The sequence below is a fragment of the Grampus griseus genome, assembly GCF_964374135.1.
Source record: "Grampus griseus genome assembly, chromosome: 1".
NCBI lineage: Eukaryota > Metazoa > Chordata > Mammalia > Artiodactyla > Delphinidae > Grampus > Grampus griseus.
In genome coordinates this window covers 154,977,907-155,002,958 of record NC_139017.1, presented here as the reverse complement: position 1 = coordinate 155,002,958, position 25,052 = coordinate 154,977,907, and the positions used below count along the sequence as shown (strand labels likewise).

Genomic DNA, 25,052 nt, shown 5'->3' with positions numbered 1-25,052 from the left:
CATATTAGTGTATATATGTCAATCTATAGGTACATGTATTACTTATTCAAATTAATTAAGTTAAAAATGTTTAAGCTTAGGGGCAATAAAGAACCACTGCTTTAGAGGGAATGAAACATTAGCAAGCAAGCTGTCAGCTGCTAAAGGGCAATCAGAGCATTAATGAAGGGAAAGGGGCAGGAGGAAAGACAGTCCTGGCAAAAAGTCCAATGCAGGTAATCCTCCCTCCACTTCCTTCCTGAGGTGATGTTAGGTAAACTGAGACTCAACCCAGAGCACTCAATTTATCCATAGTCAGCTTTATTCTGAAATAACCATCTATGGAGAGCACACGTCAAAACAGTAGAAAAAAATAAAGAAGCCCATCAAAAAAAGTTCCCTGGCAAGTGGGAGGGAGGGCATGACGTTAGGAGCCCTGTTTAGGGAAGGAAATGTTGTCCAGGTCGTGGATGCCATTCTTGTCAATGATTCGAACGCTGAAGGCTGGCAGATTCAGAATGAAGCGTTTCTGGAGCTGCAGAGAAACATGAAGGAAATCAGTCAACAAGTTTTTATTGAGAACTAACTGTGGTCCAGGCTCTGTTCTAGGCACTGGGCATATAAGCAGATAATAATCTCTGCTTTTGTGCCGCTGGTATCCTATTGGAGGCAGTTGGTACTAGGACACTGAGGAAAGCCCAAACTGCAGGTGGAGGCTGACTGGAAGGTAGTGAGCAAGAGCTGAGGGCTTGACTCTGGTCAGTCAGCTGATGAAGAATGAGACAATCTAATGCTCTATTCCTCACAATTTGCCACTAATTAGCCTGGTAAACACAGACTTCTCTTTTAAAGTGTCTCAAGGTAACAAGCCAACCAAGGAGCGACTGCCCTAGGAATAAGCTTTGGACCAAAGCCATGTACTCCTAGGTCCCAACAGTTTGCTCCAGTCACCCGCCCACATTATAAGGACCAGATGTGTATGTGTTTGTGTGTATAGCTGGGGGGGTGGTGGGAAGGATGGCCTCAGAACTACTCTTGGAACAACTCCTGCTTCTGTCTCCTCCAATACAAGCTAACCTGTCATTAAAGAAACACCTCTGGGCTTTCATGAGACTCTCTGCTTGAGAGGCTATTCCAAAGGAGCTGTGGTCTATGTGCATAAAACCAGACGGCCCCCATTAACCTGGCTGGAGATTATTGAGAAACACAGCTGGAGGAAATCTTTGCTTCTGTGGGCGACTCTTCCTGGACACCTCACTTAATCTCTAGATAGAAGGCACAAAGCTCCATGTGCTCCCTTAGGGGCATATCCTGGACATGTACACCTCTCCAGGCCTAAGCCCTCTCTCTCTTGATGTTTCCCATCTCCTTTACAGATGAGGACTGGACAGCAACAACCATTTCCATTTCTACAGTCCTCTCTGGCTGATGACTCCTGTGTCCAGAAACCAGCTCCAAGATCAAGAAAAGGTGACAATAAGGAAATGTGGGTTTATAAAATAATCATATTTAGGATCCTTGAGGAATAAAGTCTCAAAGCATTCTATATTCCAGTGGCTTCTTCCGGGCAGCCCCTTGCAACACTTGGGGCTGCTGGACTAATACGGCCTCGTGGCTGAATGGTTAATAAGAAAAGCACATGAGTTTATTCTCAGCTTCTGCTTTGGAAAGGGGATTTACAAACAAGAGGAAAAAGGGGCACTATGGACTGAAAATGACAGGCTTGTTTAAGAGGCAAACTGACATTACTGTCCAATGCTACCACCTGCTCTCAACCTCCTACTCTCTTCTCATTAGACCACGAATTCAAGTTCATCCTTAGGCTACAAGAACAGTAAAAATTAAAAAGCCTACAGGAGCTGCTTTCTTTTCCTCCTCATCTTCCATTCATACCCCAGAGCCTTAGACTCCTAGGAGTAGTATTGGAATGGGCAGGGCCTGTGTTCCTGGCCTCATAAACTAAGGGCTGCTCTCCCCTACTGCCCAAAGCCTCTTAGTTACCTTCTATGGCCTCCTGAATTCCCAGCAGAGGCTTTCCCTCCCAAACTTATGTACTATTAAGGGAACAGACTTTTTTTTTTTTTTTTTGGGCTGCATTTGGTCTTCGTTGCTGTATGCAGGCTCTCTCTAGTTGCAGCGAGTGGGGGCTACTCTTCGTTGAAGAGCAGGGGCTCTAGGCACAAGGACTTCAGTAGCTGTGGCTCGCGGGCTCAGCAGTTGTGGCTCACGGGCTCTACAGTGCAGGCTCAGTAGTTGTGGCACACGGACTTAGTTGCTCCACAGCATGTGGGATCTTCCCAGACCAGGGATCAAACCCATGTCCCCTGAGTTGGCAGGCGGATTCTTAACCACTGCACCACCAGGGAAGTCCCCAAGGAAGCAGACTTTATGACAACTCCAGGTAGCACAAAAATAGAGCAGGTATAAAATCTAGTACAATAGTTCTTAAAGTATGGCTCCAGTTACCACCTGCAGCAAAATCATTTGGGACTGCTGGTTAAAATATTCTCAAGATCTACACCAGGACCACTGAATCAGAATTGGGTGGAGAGTGTGAATCTGCCTTTTTTAAGAAACAAGCTCCCCAGATGATTCTTATACATGCTAAATTTTGAGAAGCACTAGTCTGGATGAACCAAAAAGAAAATTAATTAAATTATAAAATTGACATTGATGAGAAGGTGACCCATGAGTGAAAAAATAAGCTTGTTATGTACCAAAATCTACCCCTGGTAGCAACTTCACATCTGGTTAGTGGATATTTATTATACCTTCTGGCAAGGATCAGAAAAAATGCAACTGAGGAACAGGAACAATATTGGCAAACAGAGAGACAAAACATTCCTTTCAGGATCCCATGGGAGCTACTCACCTCCTCCAGACATTTCCTAAGAAGCTCCACTGCCTTCTCACGTGAGATAGCTGAAAGAGAACACAGAGGCCAGGCACTCAAGGTGCTGACATTAAGTCCAACTCTCTGCTGCAACTTTTGACTAAGTTTCAAACTTTTCCAGGTCAGCATGCCACACAAATGCCACACAACAGAAAAGGCAAAAAAAACACACAAAAAAGCCTAGCCTTCTGGCTTTCAACAAACTTATTCCATATGCAGTTGAGGGTGCCCCACACCCAATGCTCAGGCAGCCACAAGCCATTGCAAATTGATTTGCTACAGAGAAGGGAGAGCATGACGGAATTCTGCCTCCCATGGCCAGGGCTTGCCTCTAGAGAAGTCCAGCGGCCTGCCTCTTCGTTATAGCCCATCCCCCAACTCCCAACGCCCCCAGCCCCCCTTTAGACCAGGGCTTAAATCAGCTCCATCTGCCCTAGCCAGCTGCAAATCAGGGAAAAGGAGGCCAGGGCCAGTGTTTTAGCCTCACTTTGCCAGCTGGGCCTCAGTTTAACAATGGAATGAGAATTCATAGGATGGGGCTGAGTCTCTCATAAAATAGGAGCCAAAGGAACTGTCCACAGGCATGGCAAACTGGGATGACATATTACGCAGTTAGGCTTCAGGGGTGGTTGGTGGTTATTTTGGTGGGCAAATCAGCTGTATTACTGACAGACGCCAAATCAAGAAGCAGTCACTAGGAGGCCAGGCTAATTCTTTTTAGAATGTGGCCTGGAGCTCTGGCATGGCTGAGGTTGAGTGAGAGGGCAGCACCAAAAAAGGAATGAACAAGCCAGATACGTACTATACTGACAGGGATGAATGGAATGTAAGGAGAAAACTGGTTATCCGTGCTACATCTATAGCTTGTAAAAGCTGAGAATCCCAACTGCCTACTGCTCACAGTGGCTGAAGTTGAGGTTAGGATTGGGGTCAGAAAATAGAACTTAACACAAAAGCATCCCAGTGTCTGGAGGTTTGCCAAGCTGATGGTTCATGGACAAGTAGAGAGCCAGCTTTTTCTTGTAGGAGGGGGTAGCCATTAGGTGATAAGAACCAAGGGAACAGCTCAGGCTATGGCCTTAGAAAGCTTTGATATTTAAGAAAAGAAACCCTCAGTTGTCAAGCTGGAGACCCGTTCATCACCACAAGCTCAAAACAAACATACAAACCACTTGGTTTACTTGCTAATTCTTTACACCTGAGAAGCTAATGAGCACCTACCTAGGGCAAAATGAGTGAAAAAACTGAACTTTTGTAACTGAAGAATTATAGTTTTACTCCAACTCTCCTTTAAAACAAAACAAAACCCAGCTCTGGGCATATGCAATACCTCGTTTTATCTGGCAGAAGAGGGAGTTCGATCAGCTTTTCCATAACCCTAATGACATACAGGAGAAAGCTTCCAGAGGGCACCTGCATGTACTTCTTAGGATCCATCCTCTTTTCAAGCCCTGGCCACCCAACTCCAGGGGGTTGTGCACAAAACCAGGAAACAGCTGAGGACAGGGCTCTGCTACTGCTCCCTAAACTTAGAGAGCTGAAACTTACTTGGTGTGTAATACCGGTCCAGGATACTGAGAGTCAGGAAGGCACCATAGCCGTGGGCTGCAAAAGGGGCTTTTGCCAAGGCTGCCAGGTAGTCCATGTAGTAGAGCGCTGGACCCTCATGCTCATCATAGCCAGCCAGGAGGAGGTTGACATGATATGGGGTCTGCAAAGGAAAGACACTGCAAAGTGATGGTCAAAGCGATAACACCAACACCTCTCCTCATGGAAACAGGAACGTTCCAACTCTTGATAAATAAGAAAATAGCAGCAGCTGAGTAAATCATGATGAAAGTAAAGATTTAGACAAATCTAAAGGACCCAGAGTGTGGTCAGAGGTAAAGGGAGGTCAGCTTGTTTTCTCTGAACAGAAGAGTATTTGAAGCACTTTAAGGTATGTGAAAAAGCTGCTTCTTAAAGCCCATGGACCAAAACCTGTTACAAAAGCATTTCAAAGGCAAAGCACGGGTGTTCTTGTATTGTTCCTAATAGCTGAAACCAACACACACAACTCTGAGAGTGTCAGGCCACAGGCTAAAGAAAGCTGCAGCTCCAACCACATCATCCAAAAGAAGAAGGCTCAGTCTGGACAACTGGACCAAAATCTCAAATGGTAAACTGGAAGGAAAGGGAATCCTCCAACGCTGTTGGTGGGAACGTAAACTGGTGCAGCCACTATGGAAAACAATATGGAAGTTCCTTTAAAAACTAAAAACAGAGCTACCATATGATCCAGCTATTCCACACCAGGGTATATGTCCAGAAAAGACAAAACTCTAATTCAATACACGCACCCCAATGTTCATAGCAGCACTATTTACAATAGCCAAGTCATGGAAACAACCCAAGTACCCATCAAGAGACGACTGGCTTAAGAAGATGTGGTACATATATACAATGGACTATTACTCAGCCATAAAAAAGACTGAATTATTGCCATTTGCAGCAACATGGATGGACCTAGATAATACTTAGTGAAGTAAGTCAGAGAAAGATAAATATTATATGATATCACTTATATGTGGAATTTAAAAAATAATACAAGTGAATCTATATACAAAACAGAAACTAACTCACAGACATAGAAATAGAAAATAAACTTACGGTTACCAAAGGGGAAAGGAAGCGGGGGTATACATTAGGAGTATGGAATGAACAAACTACTACACATAAAATAAATAAGCAACAAGGATTTACTGTATAGCATAGGGAACTATATTCAAAATCTTATAATAACCTATATTGGAAAATAATCTGAAAAAAATAGTATATATAAAACTGAATCTTTTTTTTTTTTTTTTTTTTTTTTTTTTTGCGGTACGCGGGCCTCTCACTGTTGTGGCCTCTCTCGTTGCGGAGCACAGGCTCCGGACGCGCAGGCTCAGTGGCCATGGCTCACGGGCTCAGCCGCTCTGTGGCATGTGGGATCTTCCCAGACCAGGGCACAAACCTGTGTCCCCTGCCTCGGCAGGCGGACTCTCAACCACTGCGCCACCAGGGAAGCCCAAAACTGAATCATTCTGCTGTATACCTGGAACTAACATAATATTGTCTATCAACTATAAAAAAAGAAAAGATTTTTAAAAAAAAGAAACAAGTCTTGCAGTAGGGAAGGGTAGAAAGTCTCAAATATTTAAGTCAAATCACTAAACTTTTTTTTTGGCTGTGTCACACATCTTGCAGGATCTTAGTTCCCTGACCAGGGATCGAACCCACGCCCCAGCTGGTGAAAGCTCAAAGTCCTAACCACTGGACCACCAGGGAATTTCCAAATCATTAAACTTTTAATGCAGACAGTAATAATGGAAGTTCATAAATACAAAGTTCATAAATACAAAGTGGTAACTCTAGAAGAACTGTAGATTTAGGTGAAATGCTAATATTTTTCTAATATAATAAGGCTCTGCTAAGGTAACTAAGAAGTAATTTTTATCAGTGAGATAAATAAACAGTACTTATAATAACCTATTTATAGGTATCCTTTCTTTGTATTACCTGCAAGTGTAAAAATGCAAGTTTCTACAGAGAACCTTAACTATGTCTGCCTTGCTCTTCATCTCCAAATGGATGATTCTTTTTCTATACCAGGTGGGCCATTTACCATGGCCTGTCTATGCTGCCAGGCATCAGCAGTGAGACTCCCATGTAAAATGTCTTCCTTTTTCTGTGCAAAGTGTGTTTTCCCTCTTGCATCTGGCATAGTGGCTAGTGAGCAGGCCTTGCCCATGGTTATATGCCCCTCCCTAAACTTATACATTTGATTAAATGCACATTAAATGAAATCAAATACATTTATGCATCCTATTATGGGGCATAAAGTAATAACAGCTAATGGTCTTAAAAGTGATGCTTTGTATTCTTTGAACACTGATTAACATGGGCACTTGGCAGCCTGAAGAAACATTCTAACTCATGTTAGAAGAACACATGAAAATATCATGTACTTACTTGGAATTCCAAGCCAGCTGTGCTAAGTAATATTTCCCTTAGACTACAGAGTAGCCCTAACCTGCAAACAAGTTTCTGCCTTGGGAATAAGATGGTGAATAGTCTCAGGGGTTAAGAATTGACCAGCAATAGTCAAGTCTTTAGAGAAAATAATCTGCCTATCACATTTCCCAGTAAGTAGCGTGCTATACTTTGCCAGGCTCTGGAATTCTCTGCCACATTCTGTGACTACATTCTTAGTAAGTCTGACCTTAGGCAAGACACTTAACCCCTATGAGCATATGTTTCCTTATGTGTAAAAGTGAGTTAATTAATCCTTCCCCTTTCTGTCTTCTATGAAATATGGTAAGAAAAAAATAATAGAGGTGAGGCATCCCAAACTCTGAAAGAAAAAAATGCTACCTGAATTCTTAGTATATTAGCTATACCCCAGTCTCCTTTTGACAGCTTACCACTTTAAACAACAACAAAAAAAAGGTCTAAATTACCTAAAAATAAAAAATATATAATATATATATTTTTAAACTGTGAGAATAGTAATGCAAAGTCAGGCAGACAAAGAATACTGTAGTGTTCTTATAGTTAAAATTCGAATAGCAAAACAGAGAGAAATATACAGCAAGGAGATTCTAACTGGTTTCCTTCCCCAAGAGGTTTAATAATATAGTTTCTTACCTATCACAAAGTAAGTTCATCTTTTTGCTATGAGGATAACTCTACTCTTCTCCATTCACTGGAGAATACTCCTTTTACGGCTAACCAAAACAATTTTATCAAGTTGCAATGGTATATTAAGGATCCAACCAGATAACTAGAGACCTAACCAGCAGAACCCTCATATGCTGTCTCCAGTGAGGCTCTTGTATTTAAAACAATTAATGTGATCTTTAAAAGCCACCACCAAAAAATTTTTACATGAAGATGTCAACGGAATTTCAGAAGCAAACTGTATTGCTTAACTGGTCTATATAATATCATTTATTTATGCTTAAGCATCTGACACACACACACATCAAAGCTGGTATTCAGAAGCTATAACACGTGGTATAGAAGATAACTCATAAATTATTCTGTGACTTCGAATCACCAACTTTTGCATGTGTGAGATGCTTAAGCATAGATAAATGGTGTTATTTAGACTAATTAAATCAATACATCTGTGCAACAACTTGCAGTTTCTGAAATTCTTTTGACAATGCTCCATCAAAGATCTCTGGCTCACACTTTTTTCTTTTAATTTCAAATAAAGTCTTGTATACTGCCACTCTCTTACTCCTCTAAGAATGACATTCAAAGTGACAAAGCCATAGTGATGGGTCTCTTGACTGTTACATTTCCTCATATTCTTGATGCAACAGTGTTTTCCTGGAATAAGACAAATTCCAAGCCATTCGATTTTGTGAAACTCTTACAGCATATACATGTGTGACTGTGGTGTGTTTAGGAAAACATATAGTATGTGTAAGACACAATCCACCTATTCAAATATTTATACCAATTATAAACTCCATGAAGGCAGGATTGTGTCTGGCTTGTTCAATGATGTATAAGCATATAGTACATGTTCAGTAAATATTTGCTGAGTGAATAATAATCATACCAGAAGGCATTATATATGTTTTTGTTTTGTTTTTTTTTTTGTGGTACACAGGCCTCTCACTGTTGTGGCCTCCCCCGCAGGCTCAGCAGTCATGGCTCACAGGCCCAGCCGCTCCGTGGCATGTGGGATCTTCCCAGACTGGGGCACGAACCCGCGTCCCCTGCATCGGCAGGCAAACTCTCAACCACTGCACCATCAGGGAAGCCCTATATATGTTTTAATACATATATGGCTAATGCCTAGTATCACAAGAAGAAAGATTAAGAAAATCACTAAACAAATGTCAGAAAGTGATAGGTCCTACTTCTGAGAACTGGTTGAAGTTTAAGTTGACTGCCAGTATCCTATGATTGCACATAATATTGCTGCTTTTTTCTAGGCTCCTAGGTCCTACTCTTTCTACTTTTCTTTAGACATAGGTTGCTAAGTAAGTAAAAAAATTATGCTACAGGCATTTAGAATTAAATGAAGACAACGGTAGCTTAAATATCTCAGGAAGAAACAGCTGGGCTACATTACAGTTAGACCCGAGTTTGAAATCCAGCTCTATTACCAGACGTGTAGCTTTAGAAAAGTTAGTAACCTAACCTCTCTGAAAATGTTTTCATTGAAAACATGGGATAATACCTACTACAAAAAGGCTGCACTGAAGACTCAAAGAGATAATGCATATAAACAAGCATAGTACCCAAAACATAATAAAGCCTCAGTAAATGCTAAAGTAATTACTAGGAAACACAATTACCTATGAAGTTCACAGTGTCCATGAAATAAACAGGGTAAGCACTCAAGAGAAGCCCATCCACTCCTAGCACTGAGATATAAGATAAATTCCTCATACAGTCAAATAGACCCCAAATAGCCAAAACAATCTTGAAAAAGGAGAAGAACAGAGCTGGAGGAATCATGCGCCCTGACTTCAGACTATACTACAAAGCTACAGTAATCAAAACAGTATGGTACTGGCACAAGAACAGACACACAGATTAATAGAACAGAATAGAAAGCCCAGAAATAAACCCATGCACTAAAAGTCAATTAATCTATGACAAAGGAGGCACAATGGAGAAAAGACAGCCTCTTCAAAAAGTGGTGCTGGGGAAACTGCACAGCTACATGTAAAAGAATGAAATTAGAATATTCTCTAACGCCATATACAAAAATAAACTCAAAATGGATTACAGACCTAAATGTAAGACTGGATACTACAAAACTCCTAGAAGAAAATACAGGCAGGACACTCTGACATAAATTGCAGCAATATCTTTTTGGATCCGTCTCCTAGAATAATGGAAACAAAAATTAAAATAAACAAATGGGACCTAAACTTAAAAGCTTTTGCACAGCAAAGGAAACCATATACAAAATGAAAAGATAGCCTATGGAATGGGAGAAAATATTTGCAGAAGATGCTACCAATAAGGGATTAATTTCCAAAACATACAAACAGCTCATACAACTCAACAAAAAATGGGCAGAAGACCTAAAGAGACATTTCTTCAAAGACATACTGATGGGGACTTCCCTGGTGGCACGGTGGTTAAGAATCCACCAGCCAATGCAAGGGACATGAGTTTGAGCCCTGGTCCGGGAAGATCCCACATGCCACGGAGCAACTAAGCCTGTGTGCCACAACTATTGAGCCCGCATGCCACAACTACTGAAGCCTGTGTGCCTAGAGCCCGTGTTCCGCAACAAGGGAAGCCACCGCAATGAGAAGTCCGCGCACCACAATGAAAAGTAGCCCCCACTCACTGCAACTAAAGAAAGCCGGCATGCAGCAACAAAGACCCAACGCAGCCAAAAATTAATTAATTAATTAATTAATTAAAAATTGGCCATTTTAAATTTTTTTTTGCGGTACGCGGGCCTCTCACTGTTGTGGCCTCTCCCGTTGCGGAGCACAGGCTCCGGACGCACAGGCTCAGCGGCCATGGCTCACAGGCCCAGCCACTCCGCGGCATGTGGGATCTTCCCAAACCAGGGCACGAACCCGTGTCCCCTGCATCGGCAGGCGGACTTTCAACCACTGTGCCACCAGGGAAGCCCAAAAATTGGCCATTATTATTATTATATATATATATAAAAAAAGACATACTGATGGCCAAAAAGCACATGAAAAGATGCTCAACACTGCTAATTATTAGAGAAATGCAAATCAAAACTACAATGAGGTACCACCTCACACCCATCAGAATGGCCATTATTTTAAAATCTACAAATAATAAATGCTGGAGAGGGTGTGAAGAAAAGGAAACCCTCCTACACTGTCGGTGGGAACGTAAATTGGTGCAGTTACGGAGAACAGTATGGAGGTTCCTTAAAAAACTAAAAATAGAGTTGCCATATGATCCGGCAATCCCACTCTTGGGCATATATTCAAAGAAAACTCTAACTTGAAAAGATACATGACCCCAATGTTTACAGCAGGACTATTTACAATAGCCAAGATATGGAAGCAACCTAAATGTCTATCAACAGATGAATGGATAAAGAAGATGTGGGGTGTGTGTGTGTGTGTGTGTGTGTGTGTGTGTGTATATATACACACACACACACACGCACATATACATACACACACACAATTATTAATCAGTCATAAAAAAGAATGAAATAATACCATCTGCAGCAACATGGATGGACCCAGAGATTATCACACTAAGTGAAGTCAGTCAGACAGAAAAAGACAAGTATCATACGCTATCACATATATGTGGAATCTAAAAAGATGATACAAATGAACTTACTTACAAAACAGAAACAGACTCAGACATAGAAGACAAGCTTACGGTTACCACAAGGGAAGGGGGGGCATATATTTGGAATTTGGGATTAATAGATACAGACATATAAGGATCTACTGTATAGCACAGGAAACTACATTCAGTATCTTTTAATAACCTATAATGGAAAAGAATCTGAAAAAGAATATATATATATATATCTGAATCACTTTGCTGTATACCTGAAACATTATAAATCAACTATACATCAATAATACTTTTTTTAATTTTTAAAGGAAAATAAATAAAATTTTAAAGGAAAATAAACAAACACCTCATATACATCTTCCTAAAGGGATATGGTGGGAATTTTATAAAAAGTGCCCAGCACACTGCCTGACACATGGTAGAAATATATGACAGTTTCCTTCTCTCTCCTTCCTGGACTCTTGGAAGGAGCCCTAAGGTGAAGGTATTCATTGTCACAAACATTCATAAGCACTGACACTTCGAGCATATCTACTTCACAGTACACCACCCTAACCTATCTTGAAATTGACACAGGCACAGAGACATTTTCCTGGAAGCCTGAAAAAACAAAAACAACAAATCCTACATCCAGATTTGGAGAGCAAATTACCACTTATTAAGTACCTTCATACTATTTCCACCCTTACAGATATGTCCATCCTGAGTGCTAAGCCTCACTTTCTAGCTACTTTTTCATCAGTTCCCTTCTTTCCCATGATCAGTACAACATGAGAATTTGCCAATTAACCTGAAGGAATGTGAACACTAATCAATCATGATAACATTGCCAGGAATCCTGTATCTTTTACGAAGTAATCCTTCGTAAAAGGATTATAATCTGTCTTTGGTTGTCTCCACTATTCTAATTATTTAGATAGTAAGTCTAAGTAATAGAGCAAAGTTATGAGGTCCCCAAGGGGAGGAACAGTATCTATACATAACTCTGAACTAACCTAAACATCCGAGTGACCAATAAATGAACTTAAACATTTAGCTGAGACACTCTCTGTCCAATGGCCATGAGGATCACCATCAATGGTTTGCAGTACAAATGCCAACGTTCTTAGTTTTAAAGTTGTATCTAACTGACATACAAAGAAAAAAATTTAAATGAACCATCCTGGGAACTCAAAATGAACTTTAGTTTCTAAAATAAAATACCACCAAAATTTTGCCTCTTTTTACAAGTAGAGAAAGAAGAAAAGAAAAAAACCTAGATAAATTGGTATATCTTCCTCCCTTAAAAAAGTACATGAGGTAAGCTTATTTTTAAAATGAAGAGCTTTAAGTCATTTTGAGATTTCCTCATCTATACAACAGGGATAATAAGAGTATCCATCATTACGGGGTTATGGCGAGGTTTAAATTAAATAAATGTAAACTGCTCAGTGAAATGCCTGTTCCATAGTAATAACACCATCATCACCACCACCACCACCATCATTTTTAGGATCTGACAGCATTATTAACAGATCTGATTAGATAATAATAAGATCAAGAAGATGCACCAGGGAATTCCCTGGCGGTCCAGTGGTTAGGACTCCAAGCTTTCACTGTCAAGGGACTGGGTTCGGGTTCAATCCCTGGTCGGGGAACTAAGATCCCACAAGTCGCAAGGCGAGGCTCAAAAAAAAACGAAGAAGGAGGAGATGTACTAACTACCACAGAGTGCCAATAAATTATCCACCTTTTTTTGGTTGCTAAAAGGAATACAATTTAAGCCAGGGGAATTAGCCAATAAGCACATCTCTTATGTCCCTCTCCCTGGGATTGAAATGGACTTCCTAAGTACCCCTGAGCCCTGCAGAACTGAGTTCAGTTTCACTTTGTACATCTGAGCTCAGTTTCCTTGTACATTTGGGAGTGGGGGGTGTACATGGCACACACATGCAAACTTTCCTTCAGTTTGATGGAGCATTTCCTTCCCTCTAACTCTTGTGCATACAACTCCTTGTATATTCTCTCTCTCATGAAAAAGAAACACTGTAGTGATTAAGAAGAGTGTGAAAAAAAAAAAATAAAAATAAAAAGAAGAGTGTGAAATTCCATAAATTTTACAGCTCAAGAGAACAGTTGTGATAAACACACTGAAACAACAAAATCAGTGAAGAGAGTCTGGGCGGTGACAAGCAGCGGTGTGACATCTGGCGGAAGCCAAAGTCACAGCAAGGGGGAGAGAGGTGGGCGTGAGGAAGCATCCTGCCGAGCGTGGACACAGAAAAGGAGAGGAATTGACAGTGTTCCTTTGGAGCCAGGCCAGCCTTTGCCACCTCTAATTGAACAGGACGACGTCGCTATGAGTCAGGTGCCTCAGAGAACGATGCGGTTTCTTTTGCAATGTGCTGCACACCTTGGAACATTAAGCGTGTGAAGCATGATCCCATTCCTTGTGGGTCGGGAATTTGGTAGGAGAGGCAGAACCACCAACGGGACAAAGGATTTAGCTAATGATGACAGTGTTTCAATAAACAGACTTCTAAACAGAGACTGGGCTTTGAAGGAAACAGTGCCTGCTCTTTCATTTAGTCCAGCCGATTGCCAAAGCTGCCTAAAATTCCATCTTTGGCACCGAGAATATTTCACAAAAATGCAGTTTACAGAGTTAGAAGGGATCTAAGGGCTCATCTAGTTTATCCAATGTCCCTCTCACAAATGTGGGGACTCGGGTTCAAAGAGGGGACAGTGACTTACCCTAAACCACAGGGCTAATTAGAGTCAGGACCAGAATTCAGGCTTTCTGATCCCAAGACTTGTGTGCTTTTCTAGGAAACGATGCTGCCTCCACAAAATGGAAATTAGTGTGAAAATATGATTCAATATGTAAATGTCAGTTTCACACTCAAATAGTTCAGAATGTACTATTTTGCATACCAGCATCTATTGTCCTCTATTTCACGTATTACATCTTATATGACCAATAATATTTTAAGTTTTAAAAGGGCAGGTTTAACGTCAGACCATTATGACTCCTCTAAAGGGTCTACAACTATGCAAGATATGTAGTAGGTACTAAATAAATAGATGCCAACACCTTAACTGCTTTGCCAATGCCCAGTTTTTCAACTTTGTTAATAAATAAAATGGATCCACTGTTATTTTCTTACACTGGTGCTCTGAACTCTGAATCAGGAGCTTGTTTCCAATAACCAACAGAATTTATTAGCTATCTCCTTTGGCTGGGTTTGGTGGTATAACTTTAAAATTTCAATGTCAATTTTGCCATTTTAATTAAAGAAAGACTTTGTACCTATACTGGAATTTCAATGTTCACTATTTAACACTTTTAAAAAATCTAAAAGATTTCAGCAGCTTCCAACTGTCCTTGTGACCAAGTACTTTTCCCAGCTCTAAGAGATTATGGTTCTATGGATGGGGATAGGGCTGGGCAGGGGAAGAACTACTTATCCCTAATGCCTAAGCAATACAGAATCATTTGCACCTTGATTTTAATCCTCTCTGACAAAGTCCTTTTTAAGGAAACCCATCAATCTCTTTTTCTAATAACAGTGGTGACTATGCCTTAAGCAAAAACAGAGAGTTTACAAAAGGCCTCAACCAAATCCTGCAAGAGTTCTCCGAGACTGCACAGGATAATTATGAAATGAGTAAATGCCCCAACCAACTTCACTTTTGCATGTGGAATGTGAATACATTATAAATTCAATAAATGTTATTGAGCGTTTACTATGTGAGAAGCATTGTGCCAGGTGACAAAGATGGAAACCTGGATCTGGAAGGAGCTGAGAAGGTAGACTGGAGTAGGAAAGATTTCAGATGGAGGAAACAGCATATGTGAAGGTAAAGAAACATGGAGGAACATGGAATATTTGGGTATTGGTGAATATGGGACATGTATACTTAGTGAATTAGGTGATTTCAGTAAGAAGGAGAGAGGAAGTGGGGTAACAGGAATTGAAACGATACTGTCACTGGCTTCCTAGACTAAAGAACGTGAACTTCAGGGGAGTTCCCTGCTGGCCTAGCGATTAGGATTCTGGGCTTTCACTACTGTGGCCCAGGTCCAATCCCTGGTTGGGGAACTGAGATCCTGCAAGCCATGCGGCTCAGCCAAAAAAAAAAAAAAGAATATGAACATCAGTATGTAAACCATGGAGAAACCAGTGAAAACTGCTCCCATTCCCATGACAATACAAGCCTTTTTCATGTGTTAGAAAATTGCAGAAGCAGTAGGGATGGAGGGGGAGATATGGAATATAAGATATATCAATATTTAGAAAGTAGAATAGATAGGAGTTAATGAATAGAACAGAAGATGAGGGAAAAAGAGGAGTTAAGAGAATGTGCAATAAACGGAAAGGTGGAGGAGCAATGTAAAAAACTCAACTGAGACCGAAAGAGGCTTAAGTTGAGCTGTTCAGAAGTAGCTGGAAAGAAAAAATAATGTATAGCTGAAATCATGAGACTGAATGAAGAGTCAGCCAGTTGGTAGGTTTTATTTATACAAACACACCTTCCTAAGTTCACATGTGGAAGACAATAAAGGAAACAATGACAACAGAACACTATGGCAGAGGTATTCGTAGGTTGCCGTGAGAGCACAAAGAAGCCCTCATGAGTGACAAACATATGTGGAGAAATACAGTTTCCCTGGAAAATGATAAATTGAGTTTTAACCAGCAATTAAGAGTTAGCCTTTTGGGCTTCCCTGGTGGTGCAGTGCTTGAGAGTCCGCCTGCCGATGCAGGGGACACGGGTTCTTGCCCTGGTCCGGGAAGATCCCACATGCCGCAGAGCGGCTGGGCCCGTGAGCCATGGCCGCTGAGCCTGCGCGTCCAGAGCCTGTGCTCCGCAACGGGAGAGGCCACAACAGCGAGAGGCCCGCGTACCGCAAAAAAAAAAAAAGCAGTTAGCCTTTGGAGATGTGGAAGTACATTCAGGGGAGAATGACCAGCAAAGTGCTGGAGTAGGCAAAGGCAGAGATACAAGAGAGAACACACAGCAGGTTAGGGGAGGTACAAGTAATTCAGTATGAAACAGAGAATGCCAGTGAGAAAGGGGTGACAGGTAGGTCTGGAGACAAAGCAGAGGAATAAGTGAAAGAAGAGAGATGAAGCAGAGAGGCTAATTTCGAAGACTGTGTACACCTAAGTTGAAGAGAGCAGTTCTGGGAGCTGAGAAAAAACTGGCCTATTGCTCCTTCATGATCACAAGCTGGGACCAGTCCTGTTACCTACTGTTACCACTCAGAGGAAAAAAAGGAGGTACAATGTTGGAAGTTGAAAATAGTTTCCTCTTAATCTTGTGATGGAAAAAATAGTATGAGTTTAAACTGATCAGAATCAGAATACTAGACTGAGCTTCACCACAGAGAAGTTAAATTAAACTGACTGACTTTCCTCGTTCTTTCCTGCTTCAGATACACTCATCTTCTGTTGCACTAAAACACAAACCAGCCCATGTTTATAAATTCTCACACTAAATTAAAAAATAAGGAAGCAAGTGTGCCTCAAATGAAGCAAACCTTTTATTTCCAGAAGCCCAAGACAAAATAAAAGAAACTTACTCTGAAAATGAGACTGTCTAACCAAGGTTTCCCATTTCTTTTGCCTGCCTTAGTTCATTCTCTGAAAGTGTATTTGGCATACTCGTTTGATGCTGGCAGATGCAAAAGCATAATATAAAAATTGTGTTCATTCTCCTTTAACAATGATTAGCTCATGTTCAAATATTTTTGCTTAACATACTGGCAAAAATTCTTATAATGGATGATTTCTTGAACTTAAGCTCAGGAACGTCACTGCATTTACAACCAACATTTTATTTTATTTTTATTTTTGGCCGCCCCGCGCAATTCCCTGACCAGGGACTGAACCTGTGCCCCTGGCAGTGAAAGCGCAGAGTCCTAACCACTGGACCACCAGGGAATTCCCACAACCAACATTTTCAACTTTAAAAGCAAAACACCTTTTAAATTATTATTTGAAAAACCTATGTTTTTAAAATGCCGTTAAGTCAAAAGTTAGGCATGTGTTTTTGTGAAAAAAAATAATAAAGGCTCAAGGTCAAAAGTGGCTTTATCGCTTTACGGTTGTGCTACAAAAGATAGTCCACTTGGTCTTGAAGTCTCAAGTGCCCCATCTGAACGTGGAGGACAGTATTGCTTGCCTGATAGCTGTGAGGAATGAAAAGTACTCATCTGTGTTAAAGTTCCTAGAAGAAGGCCTAGGAAGTAGTAGGTGCCCAATAAATGTCAAATGAATCTGAATTTTAGAAGCAAAAAATTAAACATTGTGTATATTTCAATTTTTAGCAAAATTATATTTTAAAGTTACCCCACAATAATTATGAAATTTCTGTAAATTTTACTTTCTAAAACCATCACTAACCCCAAGTTTGAATGGTTCTTCTATGAAAGTTGTAATCTTCTCGTAATTAAAAGTTTAGAAATTTAATGAGTTGAAATGCAACAAGGCACGGATGCCTTATTATACCAACTAGTTAACACAGTATTTGTTTTCTACATTAACTTTACTTGCTAATCAAAAATACTGCTTTCTCCCAAACATCAAAATAAAATCGCTGATTGTGCAATGGTAAAACCAACAATACCATGTCCGCAACAAGGCCACCTGAATTTTTTTTCATGAGCTGGCAGTGTCCAGGGAAAATATGACTCCATATACCTTTAAGTCAGTTCTCAAAAAATTCAAGTGCAGAAGCCATGCTCTGTACACCCCAAGGCATATGTATATTAAGTTGTACATGCTAAGCATGCCCATGAATATCTTTGTTTTGGGGGGGGGGTTTGTGTTTTTTGGGGGGGGGAGTTTGGCTATGACACTCGGCTTACGGGATCTCAGTTCCCCAACCAGGGACTGAACCTGGGCCACAGCAGTGAAAGCCCGGAATCCTAACCACTAGGCCACCAGGGAACTCACACCCATGAATATCTTTGCATGTTGAACATCTGAGCTGATTCATCTCCCTGAGTTAAGAAGTAAGTCTGCTGCTAAAGACTATTTAGGACTATATATAATTGTATATGTTTTCAGATGTCCATAGCAACTAGGAAATCCTGGGGAAAAGACTATTTAGAAGCCCTTCTAGGGACTTCCCTGGCGGTCCAGTGGTTAGGACTCTGTGCTCCCAATGCAGGGGGCAGAGGTTCAATCCCTGGTCGGGGAACTAAGATCCCGCATGCCGCACAGTGCAGCCTAAAAAAAAAAAGCCCTTCTATTAGAACACAGTGCTCCCCATTAGCAGCCTAGGTCCAACACAAGTTACTCCTACCTCTTCAATGGACATGAAAGCTCCACATTGGTCTCCCTGCTTTCTTCTACTTTCCCTAAATGCTCTACCAAAGAGTAGCCAATGATCTAACCAAATCTCATCTGATCATGTTAACCCCCTCTTAGCCAACAAGCTTCCAGAGAGGCCCATTGCTTTTAGCACAATGCTTTTTCATCAAAGTCCTCATAACATGGACTACCTCTCTAGTTTCAATCTCTTACCATTCCCCTAAAACCCTGAGCCATATTTAACAAACTACTTTAGATTATGGATTTTGTATATGTGTTTATAGTAAAAACTATATAAGGCTATTTATTTCTATTTGTTTTCCCATCAATAGAGCCCTACTTTGTATTATGTACTCCACTAGTTAAAACAGATAAAAAATTAGGAATAGGAGGTTCAGAGAACTATTTGTGCCTGCCCCAAACATCATTAGAAAAATCACTGTGCCTAACCTAACCTGCTCTCTCACACTCCTTCAGGTCTGTGCCTCCAGTTTTCCTTTCTGTTTCATCTTTGCTTTAATGACAGCTGGTCCTTCAAAGCTCAAGTTAGGCTCTATTCGCAGAGCAACTACCTGTAAGGCTACTGCAGTACTTGTCACTCTGCAGTACAGTTGACTATTTACTTCTCTATTGCCCCATCTGAAGGCACACACTGCGCTTTGCACCTCTGTTTCCTCAGCCCCAAGGACAATGCAGGCTGTAGATTTGTTGAATGGATGGCTATCAGCACCTATGGAACTTCTCAGCTGTACAAAACTGTACAAATTAGGAGGCATCAGAAAGGGAAATGTGGAATTCTGGCAGGGCATTTCAGTTTATAAGGATTCAGAGATTATTTCCTCTCCCTTCCCTTTTTCTTTCCAATCTAGTTCATGCTATCTGCTCTATTGTCTTCACTCAAAAGTAATGGTAAATCTGAACTCTTTTTCATTTTTAGCTCTTAAAAAATGTGTTACGCTTTCCTACCCCTTTACTCTTCCGTTTTATTCTCTTAAACTTTTTTGGTGGAACAACATGCTCACATAAAAGTATATAAAATATACATGTACAGCTTAATGAATAAAGTGAACATACATTTAACTACAACCAAGGTCAAGAAATAGAACAGTCAACTATTTCTCCCTCCAAAGGCTTTCCATTCCCCTTCATTTTAGATAACTGTGGGAGAGAATAAAGAACACCTCACAGTTTTTTGGATCAGCCCCTGAATTCATATCTCTGCATGATCCTGGGCTACGGCAGGTAAAGAGAAGCACTAAGATGCCAGGGTACATGTGTATTTCTATCTGTGAGTATGTGTGAGGGCATGCCCCCACAGGCCAAGGCACTGGTTTAAAGCAATCTTAAAAGGTAGGGTAAATCTATATTTCTAATGGTAAACACTCTGCTGCTTAGTAAAACAGTACTCTGCTGCTTACAGCTTAAACCAAACCTTAACAGGAAACCACATAATTTTCAAGACACAAGTTGCAAAACAACACAAATTTAAGACCAATTACCTATATTTGCTTCATCCCCATTGTGGATAGGAAAGATGCTTTAAGTGAAAAGTTGGCATTATGGGGTCACACAGTCCCAGCCACCCAATAGGCTCATTCCATTCAACCAGAAGAGGGGTTCTCTATGCTCACAGCAGGCATACAACAGGGTAGCACATATATGCTCTCTGAGTGAGAAAGCAACACCTTCTCACATACAACCCCCTGGAGAGAGATGGGGAAGGGGAGGGGGGAGGGCTTTACACCTGCAAACTCCTAACTCTATCAGCGCCAGGACTGGGAAAAACAGCACATATTTTAAAAAAAGAAAAAAGGTTTCCTGATAAAGCCAGTAACTTTTTTTTTTTTTTTTGGGCTCACGGGCCCAGCTGCTCCGCAGCATGCGGGATCCTCCCGGACTGGGGCACGAACCCGCATCCCCTGCATCGGCAGGCGGACTCCCAACCACTGTGCCACCAGGGAAGCCCCAAAGCCAGTAACTTTTAAAGAAGGATGTTCTTAAGCCATTTTTTTCTAGGAGACTAGTAAGTGTAATGACTCAACATCCAAGTCTTTGTCTCCTTAATGGACTGAGTCAAGCCCTAATGACTGTATAAGCAAACTGCTTAAAAGGGCAGGTGTCAGAATTCTTATTCTTCTTGGCAGAAAAACACTATAAGCACAAAGTGTTGTCATACTAATTAAGGCATCTCAACTTCAAGGCACATCTGTCCCTGGGCCTTTGGATAATCAAAATGACCACTAAAAATAGAACAGTGGTATCTCCAATGGGGCAGATATGAGCCACTCCCAATCCTAAGAGATTCCAGCGAGATGTGACCTGGGATGCACATGTCTTACAATACCATTGAATGTCCATCTATATGTAGCCATATGTTTTAAGTTTTTACTCTATGTTCTATTAAGGTTAGTAGACAAAAGTAATTAACAGACATTTAACTCTTGGCCCATAGTGAAAATCCAGCTAGCTGACTAGCTAACTGAGGTCTGGCAGGGAAGAAAACTGCTCTCCAGGTCTAAAAAAAACACTGCTTGCGTTGAAACTCCCTGAGTTTCATGATGAACATCTTGGTATTTTTTTTCAATTTCCTCATCACCAAAAGTAAGCCAGCTCTGTCTGTCAAGATGCCCAGGCTGCATGGCAGCAGTGTCAAAGGCTGCCATTTGCTTCAAGGCACTGCCATATGCAGGAGCACAACATTTTGTCTCTGGAAAATAAACACATCTGCCTTTGCCAGTGTCCTCCCACTGTGCCACCCATCTGGAGCAGGTGAGCTGGAAGGCAAGCCTGGGCATGGGTGAGACGGGGGTGAGCAGGGGAGATGAGGCCTCAAGGGAGATGGCACATGGAGGAAGAAGGCAGTGCTGTGTCATGTCACATCCTGCTAACCACGTTTGCCAAAGCTTGTGAAATTACCCTTGTTAGTGATATTTTAATCACATGTAACAAATGGTTGGTTGTTTTTAGGGGACAAGACCTGCAAAGTCAAGGTTCCACCTGGGCCATCTGTTCACAAGGGCACATGACCTCACTGATACCAATAAACAGATATCTTTGGGCCAGCCACCAAAGGCACGAGGACAATATTGTCCCTTGAATAGAAGGCTCAAAGCAACAGGGTTCTTCTAGGACAGGACCACACAATACCTGCCTACTATTAACCAGACCAAACACACTCAAATTCAGGCCAGAGTGCTGAGACGAGTCACGTCTGGAAATGACTGATACCTGCAATTCTCTCCTTTATATTCTTTCCCTTTCACTGAAAAAAATAAATTCAAGTCAGGTTATGGTCCTGACATCAGATCTTTTTTTTTTTTAAATTGAAGTATAGTTTTGATTTACAAGATTGTATTCATTTCAGGTATACAGCAAAGTGATTCAGCTATATATATATTTTTTTCAGATTGTTTTTCATCATAGGTTATTACAAGATCTTGAATATAGTTCCCTGTGTTATATAGTAAATCCTTGTTCCTTACCTGTTCTATGTAGAGTAGTTTATGTCTGTTAATCCCATACTTCTAATTTAACCCCCACTCGTCCCCTTCTCCTTTGGTAACCATAGTTTGTTTTCTAAGTCTGTGAGTCTGTTTCTATTTTGTATATAGGTTCATTTGTATTATTTTTTTAGATTCCACATATAAATGATATCATAAAATATTTGTCTTTCTCCACCTGACTTACTTCACTTAATATGATATTCTCTAGGTCCATCATTGTTGCTGTGAATGGCATTATTTCATTGTTTTTTTACGGTTGAGTAATATTCCACTGTGTATATATACCACATCTTCTTAAACCAGTTGTCTGTTGATGGGCACTTGGGCTGTTTCCATGTTTTGGCTGTTGTAAATAGTGCTGCTATGAACATCGGGGTACATGGATCTTTTCGAATTAGAGCTTTTGTCTTTTCTGGAAATATGCCCAGGAGTGGGATTGCTGGATCATATGGCAACTCTATTTTTAATTTTTTAAGGAACCTCCATAGTGTTTTCCATAGTGTCTGCACCAATTTACATTCCCACCAACAGTGTACAAGGGTTCCCTTTTCTCCACACGCTCTCCAGCATTTATTATTTGTAGACTTTTTGATGATAGCCATTCTGACTGGTGTGAGGTAATACCTCATTATAGTTTTGATTTGCATTTCTCTAATAATTAACAATGTTGAGGGCTGCCCTGGTGGCACAGTAGTTGAGAATCTGCCTGCCAATGCAGGGGACACAGGTTCAAGCCCTGGTCTGGGAAGATCCCACATGCCGAGGAGCAAGTAAGCCCGTGCACCACAACTACTGAGCCTGTGCTCTAGAGCCCGCGAAACCACAACTACTGAGCCCGTGTGCTGCAACTACTGAAGCACGTGTGCCCAGAGCCTGTGCTCCACAACAAGAGAAGCCACCACAATGAGAAGCCCATGCACCACAACCAAGAGTAGCCCCCGCTCGCCTCAATTAGAGAAGCCCGTCCGCAGCAACAAAGACCCAACACAGCCAAAATTAAATAAATACAATAAAGAAATTTATAACAAACAAACAAATGAAAAAACAATGTTGAGCATCTTTTCATGTGCCTGTTGGTCATCTGTATGTCTTCTCTGGAGAAATGTCTATTTAAGCCTTCTGGCCACTTTTTAATTGGGTTGTTTGTTTTTGTGATATTGAGTTTTATGAGCTGTTAGTATATTTTGGCTATTAACCCCTTGTCAGTAGCATCATTTGTAAATATTTTCTCCCATTCCGTACTTTGTCTTTTTGTTTTGTTGATGGTTTCCTTCACTGTGCAAAAGCTTTTAAGTTTGATTAGGTCCCATTTCTTTATTTTTGCTTTTATTTCTTTTGCCTTGGGAGACTGACCTAAGAAAATATTGCCACAATTTATGTCCAAGAATGTTTTGCTTATGTTCTCTTACAGGAGTTTTATGGTGGCATGTCCTGTATTTAGGTCTTTAAACCATTTTGAGTTTATTTTTGTACGTGGTGAGAGGGAGTGTTCTAATTTCACTGATGTACATGTAACTGTCCAGCTTTCCCAATACCACTTGCTAAAGATTGTCTTTTCTCCATTGTATATTCTTGCCTCCTTTGTCATTGATTAATTGACCATAGGTATGTGGGTTTATTTCTGGCTCTCTATTCTGTTCCATTGATCTATATGTCTGTTTTTGTGCCAATACCACGTTGTTTTGATTACTGTAGCTTTGTAGTATTTGACATCAGATCTTTAAATCATGCTATTTGGGAGCTGGAAGAAACCATAAAAATTACCCATATGCTTTTTCTCTTTCATCTAGCTCATGGGAGAGCTAGTGCTATACCTCCTGCAGCAGGGATCTTTCAATTATACTAGTTTTCAAACTTCAGTAGGAAAGGGACAGAGAAGTCACTTTTTCAAATAAAATCTTACATGGAATTCCTATATATAAAATAGATAAAAGTTGGGAATGCTCTGGTGGTCCAGTGGTTAGGACTCGGTGTTTTCACTGCCAGAGCCCGGGTTCAATACATGGCCAGGGAACTAAGATCCCACAAGTCATGCGGCATGGCCAAACAAGAAAAAAACAAAGCAAAAAAATTAAAATAGATAAAAATTGAGCTGATTTATATGAAACAGAGCTAAAGTTTCATTACACTGGTCTGCCTTGGTGAGTTTCCTGAGGCAGCTTCATGTAATAAAGTTTGAAAACCACCATACCAGGCTGGATGATATTTTTCCAACATTATTTCTATTGTTTGCTTGCTAAACATTTACAGGTATAGTCCCATAAGAAGATAAATTACCAAAGGCTCATCAAGCACTTCAGAAAAGGTTCTCTGAAAACATTTTGGCCAGTGAATAGCAGTATAGTAAAGCCCTGAAGATTACACACCATGGAGGCCAGGATTCTACTCTAAGTCTTGTCACAAACTCTGCGTTCCCCAAGTATATCAAATCCGGCTGGTTCATCTCTCAGTTCCCACATACGTAAAACGGAGATCTCCATGGATAATAACAGATAATTTTAGGGCATTCATATGGACTACACCAAATGTGCCACATAATTCATTTCAAGCAAGAAATAGCTCCATAATTCATCACTCTCCCTTCTGTAGTCCATTAATCAAACCATAAGAAGTTAAACAAGCATCATGCAAACTATGCCTGTAAGTCATTACAAATTTTTCAAAATAATCCTGTTAAAAATCTAGCAGTTCCTTAATGATGGAGTCATTTATTAAATACTTATTATTTTTCAGGGAGTTACCATTCACTCATTCAAAATATATTTTATTAAATTTATTAAACCAATGGCATATACAATTTGCCACAACTGATCACTCCTTCCTTCTTAACAGATGAAGAAAGTGAGGCTCAGGAAACATAAGTAACTTATTCAAGATTACACAAGCTAGTACATACCAGAGAAGAGACCAGAACTTTGGTATATCTGACTCCAAAATCCATGCTCAAAGAAGCCTCATAAGCATTTAAGATTGCGGGAAAGGGCTTCCCTGGTGGCGCAGTGGTTGAGAGTCCACCTGCCGATGCAGGGGACACGGGTTCGTGCCCCGGTCCGGGAAGATCCCACATGCTGT

At 40.8% G+C, this 25,052-nt stretch overlaps 1 protein-coding gene across 1 annotated transcript in view; it reads right to left on the bottom strand.

The window, feature by feature from the left end:
* Window positions 1-279: 279 nt before the first annotated feature.
* The window catches only part of PSMB2 (proteasome 20S subunit beta 2), a 36,684-nt gene continuing 11,911 nt past the window's right edge, over window positions 280-25,052 (bottom strand). The window contains exons 4-6 of the mRNA XM_082669909.1: window positions 4,421-4,583; window positions 2,852-2,901; window positions 280-514 (exon numbers count right to left, since the gene is read on the bottom strand). Coding sequence (XP_082526035.1) covers window positions 407-514; window positions 2,852-2,901; window positions 4,421-4,583 — 321 coding nt within the window. The 3' untranslated portion in view covers window positions 280-406. The remainder of the gene's footprint in view (window positions 515-2,851; window positions 2,902-4,420; window positions 4,584-25,052) is intronic.